Source organism: Belonocnema kinseyi, chromosome 2 (genome assembly GCF_010883055.1).
Source record: "Belonocnema kinseyi isolate 2016_QV_RU_SX_M_011 chromosome 2, B_treatae_v1, whole genome shotgun sequence".
Classification (NCBI taxonomy): Eukaryota; Metazoa; Arthropoda; class Insecta; order Hymenoptera; family Cynipidae; genus Belonocnema; species Belonocnema kinseyi.
In genome coordinates, this window is record NC_046658.1 from 161,596,691 (window position 1) to 161,618,543 (window position 21,853).

The window sequence follows — 21,853 nt, forward strand, 5'->3', positions numbered from 1 at the left end:
TTTTGTATACTATGTGTAATTTGGTCCAACTTGAGGGATAGGATAGTCTTTATCTCAAATAATTATTTCAATATTTTTTTATTGCAAATTAAATGTTTTTATTTGTTAGTTCCATAAGTTTTTAACAGATGGTGGTGTAAGATAGTTCGTTTATTTATATAATGCCATCATAGAATAAATATAATTATTATATCTACACCTTACTGTTTTACATTACATTATTCTTAAGAATAAAACCTCAATCATTTCTAGTCAAATCTTTCATAATTGTTAAAAAGCTTCTAACTTTTTCATTCCGGATCTTTCGGGTTCTCTAAGTTCACTTTTGTAACCTGATTTGCATCCCGGAGCGATACATATCGGCATTATTAATGGACATAATTTCATTTAAAAAAACACACAGAAGAAAACTATTAGAAAAATCCGCAGTGTCATCCGCATGGTTGTTTTCAACACATGGACCATTTTAAACACTCGGAGACAGGAGGCTGGTATACATATTACTCTGAGTTAGAGGTTAAGTTGTCACCAGAAATTGTTGATACTGCCATAATTATTTTTGAGCGGGTTTCTACCAAAATGTCAACAATATAAATTTAAAAAGAATTAAATAAACGACTTTACAACACACCCGATAAATCAATTTACTACGCTAGAACAATTCTGTAACGAATCTAGAGCGCTGTGACAACCGATCTGTAACATTTCTAGAACAATTCTAGAACTTAATTACAAATTTTTTATAACAAATCTTTAACAGATCTAGAATGCTGTGACAACTGTTCTGTAACAATTCTAGAACTTTGGTACACTGCATCGTAAAAAATCAAGGACAATTCTATAAAAGTTCTATAACAATTCTATAACAGTTCTAGAACAGTTATTCATCAAATATGAAATAGTGTTATGTTTTGATATCTCCATGGATATATTTTGATCCGGGATAGCACGTACGCAGTCCTGACTAAAAAAAAATGATACGCCTAAGATATCCACATTAGGGATATTCGCAAGGGTCAGCTCGACCATAGTCGTAGCGGAGTAATATTTTTTCCTGATTTGTTCTAGAACACACTGGCAACAGGGTTCTAGAATTTCGATATAACACTGTTACGGCACAGTTCTGAAATAAACTTGAAAAAAATATTAAAGAGCGCCTGTGATCAGTTTGTTCTAGAACAATTCCATAGAAACTGTTACAGAAGAGTGCTGTCACATAGTTCGAGAACAGATCTGTCACAATTTTGTCACAGTGTCAGTGACACAATTCGGTTCTGTCACCATCTTGTAACAACTGTTATAGAACACAGTTCCTTTTTTGATCTGGAACAGTTACAGAATGTGTTTGCTGGGTACTGCCTACTTCATAATCACACTATATGACTGTCTCATCGTTAAACGGCATAATTTTCATATGTTGTCAACCCACATACTTTCAACTTTTTATTTGGTATACCGCCTGAACAAACATTCTATTTTTTGTATTTAAAATTTTTGTTAAATTATTGAAAATTTAATTTAGAACCATTAAGGCCATGTGACGAGTGACTCACGTGACCAGATTCCTACCCTACCGCCACTTTTTTTATTTCCCAACTTATTTTCACACGAAGCACGACATCGAGTTGAAAATTTAGGAAAATAACTAAGAAGCACTAAGAAAAGTGGCTCTGTTCCTAAATTTTAATAATGATAAAAATAGCACACCAAAATTATTTTTAAAAAACCTTTTTAATAATTATACAAATTTAGGACCAGACCCACCATTCTTAGTGCTTTTTGTTTATTATCCCAAATTTTCAAATCAATGTGGCGCTTCATATGAAAATAAGTAGGGAAATAAAAAAAAAGTGTCGGTAAGGTAGGAATTTGATCACGTGACCCACTCATCACATGGACTAAAACACGTGCGCGTCATGTGCGTTACAAACGAAAACTGCAGAGGACGCATTGCAGGCAAGTGGATTTACTCAATTCAATACGATTGGGAACAATTGACACAATCAGCAAAAATTTAAACCGATTCAAGTTTTAATCACTGTTAATCGTTATAAATCGTGTCCAATGGATTACATCTAGAAGGGGTAAAAATGAAAAAGTCCATTATATGATCTATTTTAATATGAATAGATTGTATTTGAAGAAAAATGGAAATTTGTATGCTGTACACGCAATAGTAATAAACAAAGCTGACAGTGTGTTTTAATATGGACGCCCCCGCAAGCGGTTGCGCTGGTCCGATCTAAAGGGGCGTTTCCTTAACCCTTTGTCACCCGACAATCGACGCCGCTGCATCTTATCGGATCCCACAACTGCTGCACTATTTTGCCCGGAGGGTCATAAGACGTCGGCCTGTCGTCCGGGTTGCTGTAACTCTCCTAATTTCAACGCGATCCCTTTTAGATCAAGATTCACCGTTCAACAGTTAAGATCGAATACGATCGCTCGCTGGATCGTTTAGGTTCGGATTTATACCCTCTTGTAATTCTAGAAGCGATTTATTATGATTGCAGACCAGTGCAATGATTTTTCAAATTTTATGTAGAAAGAAACAAACAACGGATAAAGTTTGATGCAAACTGTTAAAGAAATCAATAATCCATGGAACAAATTTGGACCACAACAAACAAAAAATGCTTCTATTGTAATCTTAAAAAAAAAAATTAAATAAAAAAAAAAATTCGGACAAAAATAAAAAAAGAGGAAAGAAAAATGAGAAGGCAATCAAGCATACCCCTTTCCTGCTTTGTTTCTTTCTTTCATCTTTTTTTTATAATTATCAAATTACAATTTATAGTTATTTGATAATAATTAAAATAAAAAAGACGAAAGAAATAAAAAAAGAAGGAAGGGGATGTGGTTGGTTCCCACCTCATTTTTCTTTCCTCTTTTTTATTTTTGTCCCAATTTAAAAAAAAAAAAATTTTTTTGAGATTACAATAGGAACATTTTTTGTTTGTTTGTTGTGGTCCAAATTTGTTCCATGGATTATTGGTTTCTTCAACAGATTGCATCAAACTTTATCCGTTGTTTGTTCGAAGTTCCAAATTTTTTAAATCATTTTAGATTTGGGTGAAGCTTATGATATTGCGAAAAAAATTAATAAGTTGGTAATTAATTAATCAGTTTACAAAATGAAAATCAACGAACAATTATTTTCATTGATACATTAAAATAATCTATACTTTATATTTTTATAAAAATTAGAATTATTAATAACATTTTTAACTAATTTCAGAAAAGCTAAAATATATTTTTGAAAATTGAACTCAGATACGTATTCAACAACATCACACAAACTTAAAAAGAATTACATAATTGAAATAGTGGTATTTCAGAAATAAACCTTTATTATACAAATTTATGCTTCAAGTGAAAAAAATTAAAGTTCAATCTGTGCAATTTAATATTGTGAACAAAACTATTCAGCTGATAATTAACTAAAGACTAAATAACATTAAAATCATTAAACAATTATTTTTATGAATTAAAAAATTATGTAACTGGAATATGGGTATTTTAGATATAAGTAAACTTCCATTATAAAAATCATATATAACATTTAATTGCATAACCTCAAAGTGAATAACCTATTTATTTTACTTAATCATTCAAAAAAAAATTATTTTACATTTTTCAGAAAATTTGAGTTATTTATAACATTTTAAACTATTCTTGGAAAAATATATATCTGCACATAATTTCGAAAACAGAATTGAAATGCTCATTTAACATCGCAAAACGTTACAAAAATAAGGTTACTGGAATGGAGGTATTTAAAACATTTACAAACTTTTATTATCCAAATTATGACCAGTATTAATTTACATAAACTTGAAGTAAATAATAAATTTATCTTACTAAACTATCAAAAAATTACAATTTAAACTTTATGTAAATTCCATGAATTTTACATTGTTTTTCAAAGTGTTACAAATAAAATTTAAGTTACTATACCGATTGATTCTTTAGAAGAGATGTTAAAGAATACCCAAAAAACCTTCTTAACAAAAATATCAAAAATTAAACTTTTTAGAACAGTTTAAAAACGTTGGGGTCCAACAGACCACAAGTGTCAGCTACGTTATTTTTTGGAGGTTTGTCATTTAAGGGTTAAATTTGAACTTGTATTCATTGTTGAATTGTAATTAATTATAAGCTTTTAACTGATTCCAGAAATTATCATTTTTTTCATTGATTCATTAAAATAATTTTTACTTTATAAACCTTTTTTTTAATTTGCACTTTCCTTTCTGGTACTTAAATTTAGTAATCAACTAATAATTAATTATTTTATAAGATAAAAAAGCATTAAGGAATTATTTGCATTAACAAATTTAAATATTTTGATTTTATACTTTACTTTAAATTCCAAATTGCATTTCTAACAACTTATATTTATTTTCTTAGTTTACTTTTTTAACTAATTCCAGGAAAAATTGAGATATATGTACAAGTAATAGTGAAAAATTGATACAAGTAGTCACACATTTTACGTGTATTAAAAGAGTTAATCACACAGTATTAAACACATGACGGGTTATGGGCCCATTGAAGAAATGGAAACAAACTTTATTTTGCACACACAAAGGCCCTCTGATTACCGATACTTAAATTCTAGTTTATAATATAACATTGAGGTGACGCCGCGAACTTGAACAATTTTGTCACATTGGAGAATAGACTGCAATTATAGAAGTAGAAACAATGTAGTCGATTCCTACTATACTACATTTCTAAAACCATATAGTCGATTCCTACTATATTACATTATCAACAAGATGGAGAACCTCTTTTCATATGGAGGATTTTTGCTGCAAGAAAAATTAAATTTGCTGGTTAAACTTTACACGATAATATTTCGTTCTTAACCTCCTACGGTAACTTTCATGGAGAATAGATATAAAGAGACCAATCTGTAATGTATGGATTTCATCAAAAACGGTCACTTTTCTGTTGCCAGACGTACGCACACACACATGTGTAAAATCACACTTACGTATAGTTCAAAACTTTCCGATCGTGGCGTGCCAACCGCACTTAAAAAAGATATGGCCGCCTCCATTGTTTTGTTTTGACAGGTCGCTTGAACAAATAAAGAATTAATAATCAGACAAGGTTTTGTAAATTGTTTGTGGAATAAAAAATTATTCGCCATCGAAGAGGTAGGTAGTATGTTTATGAAAATATCAAATTACTGTTACCGACACTATGCGTGCGACAGGTATTCGACGCGTTTGTAACAAAAACAATAACATACAACTTTTCAACACTCTGAAAGTCTTGTACACTGTACACTTGAAACCACACTTATTGAAAACTTTCGCTTTTATACAGCGATTTTTAATTGTAACATCCTGGCCTTTATTCACAAACTATTAATTGTTCAATCATTATTTATTTACATTGGACTCGAGTTCACATCAGCGGCCATATTTGTTTAAAGTGTGGTTGGCACGCAAGTGTGATTTTGCACATTTGTGTGTGCGTACTTCTAGCAACAGAAAAGTGTTCATTTTCAGTTCCACTAGTTTGGTCTCCTTATGTCTATTCTCCATGGTAACTTTCGTGATTGCTGATTTTTATTTAAAAAGTTGCAAAATAACGACGCCAGCGCTATCTACCTTCGTTTGAGTTCACTTATCCAAAGCAAAATGGCGATTTTACGTGTGTCAATTGCTTTTTAACGTTGCCATCAAGCTCCAGTTTAATTAACTCAATAAACGATGGTAGATAGCACTGGCGTCGTAACTCGCTACATTTCGAATAAAAGTGGAGTCATTACAAAGCAAAAGATATTACCGTTGCAACGAATATTTCACCTGAAATCGATGTAAACTTTATCTCTGTTTTTTCCGTGTTATGAACTGTTTTATGAGGTGAACACGTTTACATCGAATTTTAAAACTATTCTATTTCGAGAACCGAGAAACCGTTTTTCTTATTTTTCTATGCACCACTTAAAGTCGACTCTTCACTGAAAAAGTAAAAAAGATAAAATATCTTTCAGATGAATTTTGGAGCTGTTTAAAATTAAACTTATCTCGGCGAAAGTTTCAGGTGAATAATTATGGTCTGACCTACTAAGTCACGTTGTCAGCTGAACCGCAAGTGAAGCAATAATTAGCAAAGTGGAGACGAACAAAATTCGACTCTTAATGTATTCACTATTGTTTGACTAGGCATAGCTGACAATGTTAGGTGGTAGATGACGTCGCAATGATTTTCCTAATCTCGGTGAAACTGTCGCAGAAACACGTTCAATTATTAACCGTTTCAAAATTTATCAGCAACACATTTTAGCTTTTGATTTTTCTGTGCGCCGATGAATGCAAGCACGCTGCATAAGTAATAGTGTAGTTGCACAGAAAAACCTAGGGGTTCTGTTAGAACCAATTTTAGGTTCCAGACAAGCTGCGACCAAAAGGAAAATTTCTGACTGAAAAGGAACCCAAAATGTGAAATGGTTTCTAAATGAGTCCGATCAGAATTAACGCTTGCATGAAAGAATATTGGAAAATTCTATGAATCCAGTGGTAACGTGAGACATATTGAATACTTCTGGGTCCCCTCTTTCTCCCCCCGTTTTGAATCTCCGCAGAAAAAGAAGTTATCTTTTAAATTGAATCCTCTTCTGTACCCAGCGCCGACAATGTTTTTTTGAATACTTTTGGATTCCACAAAGCAGCCAAGAAATAGAAAAATTTAAATCCCTTCTAATTCGCTACTTTTATCGACTTTTTTCGGTAAATAATGAGGTAAAGAAAATTTTGAAACATACGATTGGTCATTTTACGATGTTAGGATCAATTCCCACACAGATGATTCTGGTGAAAAATATTTTTTTGAATGTTTTACCATGATTTTATAGTTTTTTTTTAGTTGGTAATACTTGAACTAAATGAATATTTTGCGCATTCTAGTGCTTCAAACAAAAATTATGTTTTTAATTGATTTGAGGTAACGTCTGACAGCTGCAATCGGCTTTGAAAGGGATTGGAATCTGATTATTTTCGCCGCCTAATGAGGATTTAAAAACGAAGGACAGAAAAGCCATTCTTAAGGATTCAAAATTTTAATTACCTTTTAATACAAAGCCTTTTTATTGGGAACCCAATGTATGGATTAAATGGTTCCAATAGAGGGCTCTTTTTTCACTTCTGCCTTGACTTACTTCGAGAATTTTATAAGTTAATGATGCATACTTTATTATGTAATTCGTATTTAATGATATTGCACCGGGAAAATTCAAATAAAGACACTAAAATCATAGGCATTAGTCATTCTTGAAAGGAAGATAGTGCATATTAAATATGGTCGTTTTTGAGGTTATGTTGAAAATCCGACGTCTTTAACTGCGCATGTACCAAAAAAGCGCGGTATTTTCAAAAATTATTTAATATACACTTGCAATATTACGTTAATATTACGCCTTTTAGGAAGTAATGTGTTTCTGTCATTCAATTGAATGTGGAGTAATATAATTGTTTTGTTTAATTTGGTTTCAAAAGGAATAAAGAAGGTTTTTTGATATCAACGAATCAAAAAGGAACCTTCAAAAAGAGTTCTATTGGAGTTTAAGCCGTAACATTACCGAAACCTCAGTTTTTTCTGTGTGCTTTTATTGAAGGAGGATACTTATACAATTGTCCTGACCAAAATGTACAGTTGTTTGTTGAACATGTTGCAAATACTTTTTCATATGGCATAGTTTGTTCTATAAAATATATGTATACTATGACACAGAACAGAAAGTCCGTGGGTCGAAAGCGTTTTTTTATACTATGAACGAACATTAATGAAAAGTAATTTTGGATGATTTAAAACGAATTCATTTTAAAGAAAGTGAATTTGTTGAGCTAATATTATACCTGCCGGGGCTTTAAAGTTATTAGCACTCAATGTTATCTTTACTAAAAGCAATAAAGGTAGTCAAGGTCCCTTAAAAAAATACAATGTACCACTGTATAAAAACTTGTTATTAATGGTCCATATAGTTCGTAAAAACTTTTCTAGTGATGTGCTACAATATTATTTTTTTCTTTATTACCGGAACCAAAAGTTAAAGATTCCAGAGATTGGCCCATATTACATGTACACATTTTCTGCCCTCAGTATATGGAGGGAAAATTATGATAAAAAGAATAATTATATCAACTACGTTGACCATAAAATGAAAACGATTGTTTTCTTTTGTTAACATAATAATTATTTTCACTGTCAATGTACAATTCACAATATATATCATTTCATGTTCATCAATTTAAAATGTACAATTTAGCGCACTTACTAAAGAAATTGCTAAAGAGTTTTGAAGATATGCTGTGTAAATAATATGTTTATGAAAAACTGTACTGTACTGTAAGGAGGAAATTTGTAAACATTTTTGAAGGTCTGGTATCTAAATACTAAATAAAAATCTGCACTACATCAAATGTGTTGAACATGAAATAAAAACGATCGTATTAATTGAATGGTCATCACAGTTGACACAGTAATTCTCTTCACCATCAATGTATGTACACTTTAAATTGTACCATGAACGTAAGATCGAGAGTACTGCACTAAAGAAATTTGTAGAGTTTTGAAGATCTGTTATGTGAATGTAACATTTTGCTCGATATGAAGGTGTGTTGCAAGCTTTCGTGTAGATAATTAAGAATTTCTCTGAAGAGATCATGTAATTGTTGAAAAGGGTTTTTTGAGTGACCCAGTAGAAGCACCTACCTATACCTATATCCCATTTTCGGGGAACGAAGGCAGTTAGTCATTCAAGCTTGGGGGAAAGAACAAGGACGAAAGACTTCTTTCTACGGAGGAGGTGTACGTGGAGCCGAAGAAGGCGGCTGTTCGCCCCCGGCGGGAACATACACGGCGTTGTATATACGGTATAATTACAGAGGGCAGTCGAGCGGTGGCTAGACGCCAGCGTACTCCAAGCTTGGCTGCGACTATACATGGTCCTAATTCTTATTCGTGCCCTAGGATAGAGGGATTGGCAGGCTTAGTTTTTTTAGCTTCCTCGTCTTCAACTCACGTATCGACCACTGAAGCTGATGAATAAGATTAACATTTGCCCGATGTTTCTTCATGCACCTCTACATCAACCTTAAAGTAGACATTGTTAAAAATGTACGGAAATCCACAAAACATTTGACGCAAAATAAATGGAGGCTTCCAAAATTCCTGTTACTGAATTCGGGATTACGGTTACATTTTTATGAATGTTAAAATTCTATGTAAAGTTACGAATCTTGGGAGCAAATTACGAAAATACTCCTCATTACTCGGAACCGTTTGGTACCATCCAGAAGGACGCCGCTGTTTTTGCCTAAGTCGCAATACAAGCAGAGAATACTTTACACGTAATTTTTTTAAAGTTCTTTCTACATATAAATTCCCGTCGCAAGTAACTTTGGTGTGCGGAATTTCCGGTTGTCTCATAATTAGTGACTCGTGATTCAGGGATTCATATACACCTGGCAGCGTGGACATTTAATTGTTTTAAAGTATGAGTAAAGTTGCTGTATATGAAGAAATCTGTTGAATCTAATATACTTTCGAAAATAGAAATTCTGAAAATTACGAGAAAATTTCGGATTTTTACGAAGCATGCACCTGAAAGACAATGCCGTTAGCGCTACAAAAAATTACGAACCGTTTCGTATTTTTACGAAACATGTAACTGCAAAACACGTTCACTACATGTTTTTTTAAATTCGGAAAGAATTTTTTAACGTATAACGAATTGTATGATGTTGAAGTTAATCAAATATTCTTCCATTTTAAACATGGTTATTCAGCTCTATAGGAAATGATTCGAAGAAAAACAGTGTATACAACTAGAAATACAGATAATTACATTCCTCATTCACTTGCATGTGCGACGATGTATATCAAGAATCCTGTTCGTGTTTAATTGCTGTTGAAAATACAATTTAGCTTGAAACTGAGAGTGTTTTACGAGGAATTCTTATTTTTTTATTCATTATGTTTAAGGTTACAACTGCCGCGCCAAAAACTCTTTTTACTAACTTCTCTATATTTGATCTGATCTTACTGAAATATAGATTCTTCTAAAGGGAACAAAAGTAAACAATAAAATAAATGTCAGAAAATAGAAGATGAAGATTCACGAGCTGCGACATGAATCAATAATATTGTTGAATTCGAAAAGTGCAACTTCTAAGTATGTACAAGAATGGTGCAACTTGAAATTTATCAATAAGTTACCGATAAGTCTAAAAGTGGTTTTCACATGAAATTCTACGTAAATATATTCATATGCGCAAGGTTTGAAATTTCCATGTGGATTATCACGTGGTTGGACAAATTCACGCGGAATTCTACGTGGATATTTTCACCTATATGATACGCATCAAAAAAAGGTCCAGTTAATATTCTTATTGCTTCAGATTTCATCATTAAAGATAGATTCCTAATGGAGAATAAGAGTAGCAACATCCGGATCCTCTAATTTTAGAGCTGAACCGCAGCGAATAATAATTAAAACTATAATCAGCGGCTACTCTTCGTAACGTAACGTAACATAACGGGTAAAGTGGCTCTGGGGAATTGGGGATCCCCCGCGGCGTAAGGCGGATACAGCAGATACATTTAAAGTATGTATACCTTCATGCATGTGTACATATTTTTATGTGAATGTACATATATATGTACACCTACGAAAAGAGATATACACATGCATTTCAATGGATTGCCACAAGAGACGAGAGATAATAAAACATTTTGTTCGTACACATAATTATAGTTAAGAACTGCAACGGGAGCCGCACGACGACCTTGCTAGTCTACACGCAGTAGACGATATGTATTTTATGAAAAAATCTTACACAATTTTTTATGTTAATATTTTAAATAGATAATAAAAATTACTTCCCAGAAACAAAGAACCTATTCGAAAATTTAACTTGGTGAAGGTTTTTGTGGATTCGCAATCTTAATTGGAAATTTCTGATGGTGACACATTCACTAAAGATTCCAATTTAACTTTTTATTTCTGAAATATCTCTTTGACTATCTTGCTTTTATTTAAAATGGATATGCATAACAGAATCTGTTAACATGATTTTTTGAAAGAAATAGATTGAAACGAATGTACGGCAACAGAAGCATAACTAGGGTGAAGCTTATCTTCCTTTTCGTGTAAGCACTTTAGTGGGGTCAACCAAAACACTGATGAACCCAAAAAGTTCTACAAAACGTATTCAAGTCTTGGCTCACACAATTACTTCTGAATTCTTTTGAATCTTTTTGGTTTTTTTTTTAAATGTACTTGATTGAGTAGGAACAATTTTTAAGCTAGAGGACGAAACATTCAAGTCTGTTCCATTCGTTTTTCATTGAAATCTGAGTCTAGTTTCAGTTCTGTAGTTCTGTAAAAGGAAAGAGTTCCGTGCATGTGAAAATTATCCACTTTTGTGGTAATTTGCAGCTACCAATGCGCATCAAGTTCTGCGCAACATGGCCGCCGTATCCTCTGATTGGCGACCGCGGGGCGGGCTATTTGAGCAGCGGTTGGTGGTTCCGCGCCGCGTGGCGCGAGTAATTTTGATCGTGATTATACTAATTTCATAGTATGCCCCTCTCGGACGCTTAAGCACGAGGTGAGTTCACAAGAGCCAGTGCAACGAGGCCATTCTCTGGCTACTTCGGACCTAGTATCGGTTCGAGAAAATGTCTTAAAACACGTTTAAATCTAATTCAAACAATCTATAGAAAAAATCTGGCAAATTTTGAAATTAAAAGAACAGTAACTTAAAATTCTTTACTCTTACTTTGAGTACAATAAGCATTGATAAAAATTGGTTTCGTGACAAATAAGTACATGCTAAATTGAAACTGAGCATCATGAAGAAACGAAATGCAGATGTTTTCGTCTTTCTGGAGATAAAAAATAAGCAATGAGCGAAAAACGAGGATCCTGTGAAGCCGCCTCAGCTATTGCTATTAACCTCAGCTAAAACCATAATTGTCCCGTGTTGTTAGTGCACGAGCAAAAGGCCCCCGTTCTTCCCCTCACTTATATGGTCTCTCGGACGTTCGATGCCTCCGCTCCGGCGGTGGGGGCTAAATTACCACAATTTTGTACTTTTTAAAAAGAGGATAATTTTTGGTGGAAACGCAACAATTTTATCCGCCGTTGTTATGTGAGATCAGTTGGTGCCTACTACCGCAACGCGTTACACCTGTTTTGATACACCACGGTTTCGAACCATCTTCTTTGCTGTCAGGATGCTCTTTTCGGTATGCGAAATCGATCTCTCGTTTCAATTTGCAAATGCAAACGTGCCTCGTGTGTTGTCATAGCGAGTTTGGATGAAGACGCCATTTTGGTATCCTTGACTCATGGATCTATTTACTTACAAGAACCACGTGGATATCGTTCTCAGGATGAAAGTAAGAGGAAGATCACTAAAATCTTTACACTTGCATGATGGGACCAATATCAAGGAGTTCTCTATTTTATATGGAAGTTGCAATTTATCACAAGTTACCAATATTCGCCATGTTCGTACAAACCGTGAAAGGGATTCTATAATTCGTAGGATGAAGCAAATTCTCGTGTAGTGTGTTATAAAATTTGTGTCATTTGTGGTTTAGATATCTATTTTCATAGTGAATTATTGTGAACAGTTTTCAGATAAAGCCAGACCTAAAGGGAATTTATTGTTTTCATTAATGGTAGGTAAATTTCTTCTGCTGCAACAGGTTGTTGAGAAGGCTAAAGAAGTTTGATAATGGTTACAAAGCACGATGTGATTTTTCCAAAAATAGGATGCCGTTGTGAAATTTCTACTTGCGGAGTTGCTGTACTGGAAAATAGATTTAACTGACAGCTGTCATGTGGTGAAAAGTAAGGATTTTTTCTTCCTCTTCTACCCCGTCTTGGCGGCCTTAGAATGCCTTCGGCTACAGGCATCACTGTCTCTGGAGATTTACACTCTTTGCAAGTCTCGTTTATTTGTGTATGTTTGCGTGTGTGTTTGTTTGCGTGTGTACTACGCAGAACAGTGGGCAATAGTAAGGATTTTTTTCATTTTTGCGCTTTTGGCACACATGCAACTGCATGTACCGGATGCGAAACGTTCTGTATGGAACTGGCAGTGGGCGGTTTGAAAGCGATGAAAAGAGTAATGTAATTCTGAAGGAGTCAACAATTTTTGAAGTCGTCGTACGTCACGCTGAATTCATTTGTTCAAGCACCTTAAATAAAACTAAATAAAAATAAAGTGTGATCGTTGATTACTGTTTATTGATTGCTAGCAGTAAATGCACACGCGCTTCACCTCCCTGGATTTTTATTTACTAATATTACAAACATTAACAATTTCAAATTATATAATGATAAGAAATTTATAAATATTAAGAGTTAAAAATTTTTTGAAACGCGCATAATAATTTTGACATTCACATATTATGTTGAAGTTAAAAAATGGTAAAAATGAGAAATAACAATTTCTTAGAATTAAAGGAAGATTCATACTTAAGATTGTCAACAAACATACGAAATAATAATTCTTTTTTTTCAAGTTAGGCTTATTTAAAAAAAAAGAAAAGTGTCCTTTTTACAAAAAAATTTGTTATTCTCAGCATTAAATTTCATTATTTAGAAACAAAGTTTGAGAACATAAACCATTTTCATACATTTCTCATCACAAAAAAATCCTTTGCTATCTGATATGTATCAAAGTAACTTCTTCAACTTACTGACCCACAGAAAATTGTTGACCCACAACGCTTAGATTTATTAAAAATAATTGAAGTTAACAAATAAACATTTTCATTCCTTTTCCATGAAAAATTAATTTTTAAATTTATATGTATTAAAATAACCTTATTATTCTTGAAAAGCTGGAGAATATTGTCAAAACTTAACCATTAGCTTGTCATAAATAATTTAAAGAAACAAATACATTTTTATCTTTTTTTTTAAGAGAAAACATTTTATATATCGAAATAGCTTGTCAAAATTAGTACGATCGAAAAAATTTTGGATTTCAATTAGTCTTATGAACAATTTGCAAGGCTAGATTAAAATTCTATTATTAAGCTTATATTATTTTCACCTAAAATAAATAAACAATTTCATGGAGTTTTGTAAGTATGAGAAGCTATTTTAATAGATATAATATAAAGAACAATTTTTTCCGTGAAAAATAGATAAAAATGTTCTATTTGCTTATTTTAAATATTTATAACATTTATAAACGTTACATGTGAAAAATATTGTATATGATTTAGTAAGTCTGATAAGCTGCATCGTTACATGTGCACTCAGAAAAAGGTCTGTTCTAAACAGACAACATAATAATACAAAATTAATACATTATTAATAAAAAATAATAATGTGCAGTGATTTTTTTCAGCTTTAGAAGTCTGAAAAAATATGATAATAAATATAAGAAAAAGAAAAGAAAAAATGAATAAAAATAATGAAATAATATAATATTTTTTGTTCGTTTGAATGAAATCAATTTTTTTTTTTAATTGGAAAAGTATTTGTTTGAATTATTGAAATATTTGTATGATCCTATACCTAAGAAAAAATTTGTTTAATTCAAACAAATATTTTTACGAGTGTGATAGAGAAAATAAAGTTTTCCCGCAGAAATTAGATTTTTATATTTGTTAATTTAAATGACTTAAAACAAATACAATGTAAATTGTTTACAATATTTTACAGCAAAATAAGTTTGATAAACAATTACGATACACATCAGATGAAAAAAATGAAAAAGGTCTATTTTTTAGCGTAAATTGTTGATAACAGAGGTGAATGTTAATTTTTACAAATATTTTCCAGCCGACTGAGTCTAATAAAATATAACGATAGATATAAGTTAAAGAATATATTTTTTTCGAGAAAATAAACGAAAATTTTCTTTTTGATTGTTTAAACTATTAATAAAAAAGTTAAATGTCCCGTGATAACAATTTTATGGAGCTTTAGAAGTCTCCAGAAATGTGATGGTAAATATAAAGAAAAATAAGAAAAAAATTAAGAAAAATAATAAAATAAAAATAAATAGAGAAAAAAAAGATTTTTTATGCGAAAAATAGATGAAAACTTTTTAGTTATTTACTGAAATTAATATTTATAACAATACTGAACCTTAGGATTGAACAATTTTTTATAGTTTAGTGAGTTTTATAAGATACATAGATTCATAGTAGGGGCCACAGAATTTTTTCTCTTCGAAAAAATGATGAATATTGTTCATTTGATTATTTATAACAAATACAAATAATAAGTGTTAGCAATTTTCTACAGTTCAATAAGTTGAAAAAGCTACTTCGATACATAACCGTTATTATATATCAAGTAAAATTCAAAGTGATTCTGGATAGGTTTTTTAACTAACAAAATTCTTTAAACAAAGTAATAAAAAATGAATTATTTTAAAAGTCTGCATCGAGCTTTTTCAAAATCATTCATTGTAATCTATGCTAAATAATAAATCTCTTGAAAATCACTCATAAAATATTTCCATGCAGAAAATAAACTTTCCAAATTTCCAGGTTGAAAGTTGTACATGATGACAAATTGGCTTGTACTAATAAATTGTCACATTGACAAAATAGAATAATAATTTATTGCATAATAATTTACTTATTCTATTTTGTTAACTTTTTTCATTTAGTTTTTTTTTCGCTTTTAATTTCAATCCTCGATTTGATTGCTGCCCGTTCCTTAGAGATCCTTATTAGCATTCGGAACTTTCTATTAATAAATAAATACAAACAAATAAAATAAAAACTTAGAACCAATATGGAGAGGAATGAATCAAGACGTTGATATAATAAGAATTTCATACATTTTTAATTGTAATTTGTAACTGATGATTATATTGGAACTTGTTCTTCTTTGATGTTGTTTTTGCCGATGAGGGTTATAATCAAATATTACTTAATCTAATGTTGTAGAATCTTATTTAAAGTAATAAATATAATTCCAGAAGAGAAAGGTCACTAGAATCTTTGCTGATTAAGTTTAAATTTGTTAATTTTGAGCATTAGTATATTCATAATTGAGGAGTTAGCGACCAAAACATGATAAATCAATTGTAGATGATTAATTAGACAAATGATGTATCTAAAAAACACCAGAGATAGAAAAAAAATCAAATAATATCATATCGAAGAAACACATTAGCTGTTTTTCTGATATTATAAAATTGGATCTATTGGCTTAGATGTAAGCAGTTTTGATAATATATTAAACACATTATTACGAATGATTTAAACCTGTATATCTTGAAGGATACAATATTTTTAAAGCGCAATGTTACTAGTTCAGAATTTTTTACTGCAGCAAAGGCCATTTGTTAAAAAAAGGATTTATTATGTTTTTTCGCTCACTACTCAATCAACGGTCGTTCATATATTACGTAAGTGATTTTGTTTTGTTCAAATAAAGATGACAATAAAGTTTCCGTTAGGTCTTGAAAGAAAAGCATTGTCATCTTGCAAGTTTTGTTTTGATCCACTTGAATGTCTCCTTTGCACAAACAGAATTATTTAGTTGCAAAATTAGGTGAAGTTCTTCGCAAAAGGATAATGTTAACTAAAAAAAGATTATTTTTGAGATAGATAAAATATTGTTTAAGCTTACATTTTAGATGAAATTTCATTTGTGTCATTCTTCTGACAAGAGGAAATTTCTCTGAGTACGATTCACAAAACGCAAAGATGTAACTTTTTCATTATCACTTCCCCTTACCCGTGTGGAAATAACCCCATTTGGCCCTATTACAAGTCGGGCACTAATCGGGGATTAGGCGGGTTACTAATTTTGACAAAGTACCCAGTCGGGGACTGATCGGGGACTAGTTGGGCTTTTTTTGTCAAAATTTCAGTCGGGGCCTGGTCGGTGGTTGGTCAAGGGCTAGTCGGGCCTTTTTGTTCAATAATGATTTTTTTATTCTGAAACACTAAGAATATACTTAACAATAATTTTACACCGTTTTTTGGAGAAAAGATTTATTCATGTTAAATTCATCTCAAATGTACTTAATAAATAATTATTCAGTTAATAATTTTGTACGAAAATCAACTTTTTATAAAAACAACGATAAAAATATCCAAAAAGACGTAATCTTATTTTTTTCAGTATTTTTTAGAAAATTGTGAAATTCTAGGAACATTTATAAATACCTTTGTATGGAATTTTGAGAAAATCCACATTGGAAAAGATATATATAGATGCAGGTGAAAAGTCTGCCGAAAGTCATGAGAAATTAAATTTGTACAGATGCTTATTTTTAAATTGATCTGAAAGGTTTGCTTCATGTAAATAAAGTTTAATCCTTCATATAGATGAAATTGGAAAGAGAAAAAGTATTTGATTAATTAGTGAAGAGGAGTATACTAGTAGTAAACTATTAAGCACGGTACAGTTCAGACTTTGCTACCACCTTCATTTGAGTCTTGAGGTTCTGGACTGGTAGCTTTAAAGAAAATCCGCAAGGGCGCGACGTTTCGCCTCTCGCGCAACAGAAATGACGCGTCGAGTGTTTAAGACAGCAGTCCACATGTAACGAAGCACAATTACCTTGAGTAGAGACTACCGTGACCAACATGGCGGTTGCTTCAGAGCGAAGCTCTTCCATTGCTGTGTTCCAGCTGAAGTTTTTTCTTAAAATTAATATTCCACAAATTTTGGAGAATTTTAGTTACATAAATTTATGCGGTTTTAAGCGTAGGATATTGTTCCCTATTAATTCTTGGGTAACTTTGAGCAATTTTAATATTTCAAAAAAGTTTATGGAGATTTCCGTAAATAATAAGTATTTTACAAACTTTTAGGGAATGTTCCACAAATTTTAGAGAGTTTGGTTAATATTCCACGCAGATGTATTATCATATGACCCCTACTAGTACCCGATCAGGCCTCGACTAGGATAATTCGGGGCACCTGACTAGCCCCCGACTAACCTACCGTGACGCTACTGGTCGGGGGCTAGTCAGATGGCCCGACTAACCCCCGACTTTAAGTGCGGTCGAATGGTCGGGAACCAGACTAGTTTCCCATTTGAATTTCTACATGGGTACATTTTCATTGTCATAATAAAAAAAAGTGTGGAAGTGAAATGAAAGTGAAAAAGTTGCCTAATCGCCCCCTAGATTTGAGTTTAATTCCTCAGACCACAGAAAGGTCGATCGAAGTTCTATTCCTGAACCTGATGTAGCACACTAACGATTTGAGCAGCCATAAAAATGTCGAAATCGCTATATCGCCCTGTTTGCGAACCGAAGCCTAGCTTGTGGAAGATCGCTCCCGGGCTTCGAGAGCCACGAGGAAAAGCAAAAAATGTAAAAGAAAAAAAATGTACTAAAACCGCAAGGGCGTAAAGGACGGAGGAACCGTGGAGGAGGCGTGGTTGGCGCACCGCGGCGGCCTCAAAGAACATTACCCAGAGGGTGATCACGAGATGAAGGACCGTCGAAACTGGAAGCTTAGAGATAAGATCCTTACTCCTGTTCTGAATCGGGATGTACACCTTGATAATAACCCATCACTTCGACCCTGATGTACCTTCTCAATCGTTTTTTGATTGACTTTTCCTTATCCTGATCTGATTTGTCATCGACGTACTTCAATTATTTAACAGCTCAAGAGGGGGGGGGGAGGCGACATTTTGTTACGATAGGAGGGAGGGTTCCTTCATTCATATACGAAATTTTTGCAAATTCACAAAAACTTTTTCTTGAAGATGATCTTTTTAGTTGTAAATGTTATTATTTGATTACAAATTTTTTGAAAATTCATAAAAATACGTCATTTTTGGTTGCAAATTCAACTGTGTTTTTTTTAAATTCGTCTTTTTGGATTAAAAATTCAACTCTTTGTCGATAATTAACCTTTCGGTTGAAATTAATAATTTTTTGGTGATAAGTCAACTAAAATCTTTTTTGGATGAAGACGTTTTTTCCGAAAAATTGTTTCTTTTTATTTAAAAGTTCATATTTTTTGGTAGAAATATTGCATCTTTTATAAATAAAAATGTAATTGTTTTATTGACAATTCAATTATTTCCCAGTAAATTTAATTTTTATTTAAAATTCTTATTTTTATCTTGAGAAGTTGATTGAAATGTTTTTGGAGAAAAATTCAACTTTTTTGTTATTGAAAATTTGTCTTTTTAGTTTAAAAATTCACCTGTTATAGCAGAAATTACATCTTTCTTTGATAAAAACGCAACTTTTTATTTAAAATTCAACAATTTTGTTCAAAAGTAATACTTTCTTGTTAAAATTCTGCTCTTCTGTTGAAAATTTAACTATTTCGTAGAAAATTTACTTTTTGTTTAAATTTATAATTTTTGGTTAAAAATTCGTCGTTATCAAATAAAAATTTAATTTTTTATATTTGATACTTATTTTTTGTTACAAAAGCTATATCTTTATCTTGAAAAGTCAACTGGAATCTTTTTTGGATGAAAATTAAATTATTTTCTTATTTTTTATAATGAAATCTATCTCTTTTAAGAGAAATTACATATTTTTGGATAAAAATGCAACTATTTGGTACAGAATTCATAATTTTCTACAAAAGTCATCCTTTTTGGTTAAAAATTCGTCTTTTTTAATTTCAATTTCAATTTTTTTTCTTAGAAACTTATTTTTTGTTACAAAATTCATATTTTGATCTTGACAAGTCAACTGGAATCTTTTTTGGATGAAAATACAAATACTTTCTTTTTTTTTAAATAGAAATTCATCTCTTTTAAGAGAAATTATATATTTTTTGGATAAAAACGCAACTATTTGGTACAGAATTCATAATTTTCTACAAAAGTCATCCTTTTTGGTTAAAAAATCGTCTTTTTCAATTTAAAATTCAATTTTTTCTATTAGGAACTCCTTTCATGTTTTAAAATTCTTATTTTGATCTTGAAAAGTCAACTGGAATCTTTTGTAGATGAAAATTTAACTATTTTCTCACAAAATTAAAAAAATAGAAATTCATCTGTTTTCAAAAAAATTTTATATTTTGTCGATAAAAATGAAATTATTTGGTAGATCATTCATAATTTTCTTAAAAAGTCATCCTTTTTTGGTTATAAAATTCGTCTTTTTCGATTGAAAATTCAAGTTTTTTTCGTATAAACTTATTTCTTGTTTACAATATTCATATTTTTGTCGTGAAAAGTCAATTGAAATTTTTTTAAATAGAAAATTCAACTTTTTTTATGATTCATCTTTTTAATTTATAAATTCACCTGTGATCGTAGAAAGTTCTTTTTTTTATGAAAATGATTCTTCTTGGCTTCATTATTTAAATATTTTGTTTGGAAGATTTAGATGCATCAGTTTATTAAGAAATAATTTTTTGGTTGAAGATTTATAGTTTTAGTTGAAAATCCATCTCTTTGGTTGAAAGTTTAACAAGTATGTTGAAAATTAATCTTTTTTAATTAAAAATTCCACCACTTGGGTCAAAGTTAAACTACACATTGCTATAATTTTTTTTTGAAGGCGTACATCTTTTGTTAAAAATGGAACAGTTTGGTGGAAATGCTGTTTTTTGTTTAAAATCGATTTTTTAACTAAAAATTTAACTTTTCCAGTTTTTTAAGATTGATATTTTTTAGTTGAAAATTCTTCTTAACAATCTATGTAAACTTTCATTATTATTTTTTTTTGAGTGAAAAATAATTATTTGTTGAAAATTCGCCTTTTTGGTTTTAAAATTCTTTTTTTTTTAAATAAATGTCATCTTTTTTATTGGATTTTTTAATTATTTTGTTCAAAATTCAAGTGTTTTGTTAAAAAACTACCTTTTATGGTAAAAGATGATCAATCCAAGAAGAAGAACAATTCAAATATAAATATAATAAATTTAAAAAAATTAATAATAGGGCTAGCTTTCTCACAGAGAAAATTACTATCCCCAATAATTTATGACAAATTATATAATAAATTTTAAAAAATTTTGTGACCTACTCTGAATTAGTTTCTTTTACGCATACACAAAAATCTATAGGTTAGTTTTTTCAATTTTTCAATTTCTTTATATATATTTATGTTTCGGTAGAAAAAAGCGAAATGAGTCTTATTCCTGGAAAAAAATATTACTTTTTAAAAATTTCGATATTAATTGATATTCTTGAAGGAGAAGAAATGTGTTCGAAAATAAAAGTAGCTTAACCAACAATAAAATAAGTGTATTGATTTTTAAAAACTTATTTATGAATGAATTTATCATAGATTCAAAAAATTTATAAAAATTGATCATATAACATTTTTGTAAACAAAAGATAAAAAAAAATACAATTTCTAAAATTAGGCACATACCCACAACTTTTGTTTTTTTTTCAAGAGGAATGTTTCGAACAGCAAAAGAAATATAGACAAATATCGAATCAAGCAATGCTTAGAAATCGTTTTTGAAAAAAATTGGGAAATAATTGCAAAAATGAGTATGAATATATATTTCTGATGTTCCAAAATCCTCTTTATAAAAATAAGTTAAAATAAAGAGTCCATAGGGTCATTTGCAAAATTGTTTGTTTAAAAATTGAAAAGAAAATTATTTCTAAAAATAAAATATTACTTTTAAAATTTTCAAACAAATGTTACTGTTTCTTTTATAATTTTGGAATAAGAAATTTTAAAAATTACGGTCATGTCCACTGTTTTTTTTTGTTAACAATTTTTTCTAAAAATAAACATAAAGAAGTTTCAAAAAGTGATTAATAATTCAAAATTCGGGTTCCTTATCAAATTATATGTTAAAATTTGTTATAAATATTTTGTTACATTATTTGTAAAGAAAAAAGTAATTAATAGTTGTATTTGATTTTTATGGACGATGTGCATCAGCGAC

General features: G+C 30.7%; 1 protein-coding gene across 1 annotated transcript in view; it reads right to left on the bottom strand.

Annotated features, from left to right (window-relative positions):
* LOC117183053 (cyclin-H) overlaps positions 1 to 8,959 on the bottom strand; it is a 41,333-nt gene extending 32,374 nt beyond the window's left edge. Inside the window, exons 1-2 of the mRNA XM_033376206.1 lie at positions 8,828 to 8,959; positions 2,274 to 2,378 (exon numbers count right to left, since the gene is read on the bottom strand). Coding sequence (XP_033232097.1) covers positions 2,274 to 2,378; positions 8,828 to 8,959 — 237 coding nt within the window. The remainder of the gene's footprint in view (positions 1 to 2,273; positions 2,379 to 8,827) is intronic.
* Between the last annotated feature and the right edge of the window lie 12,894 nt (positions 8,960 to 21,853).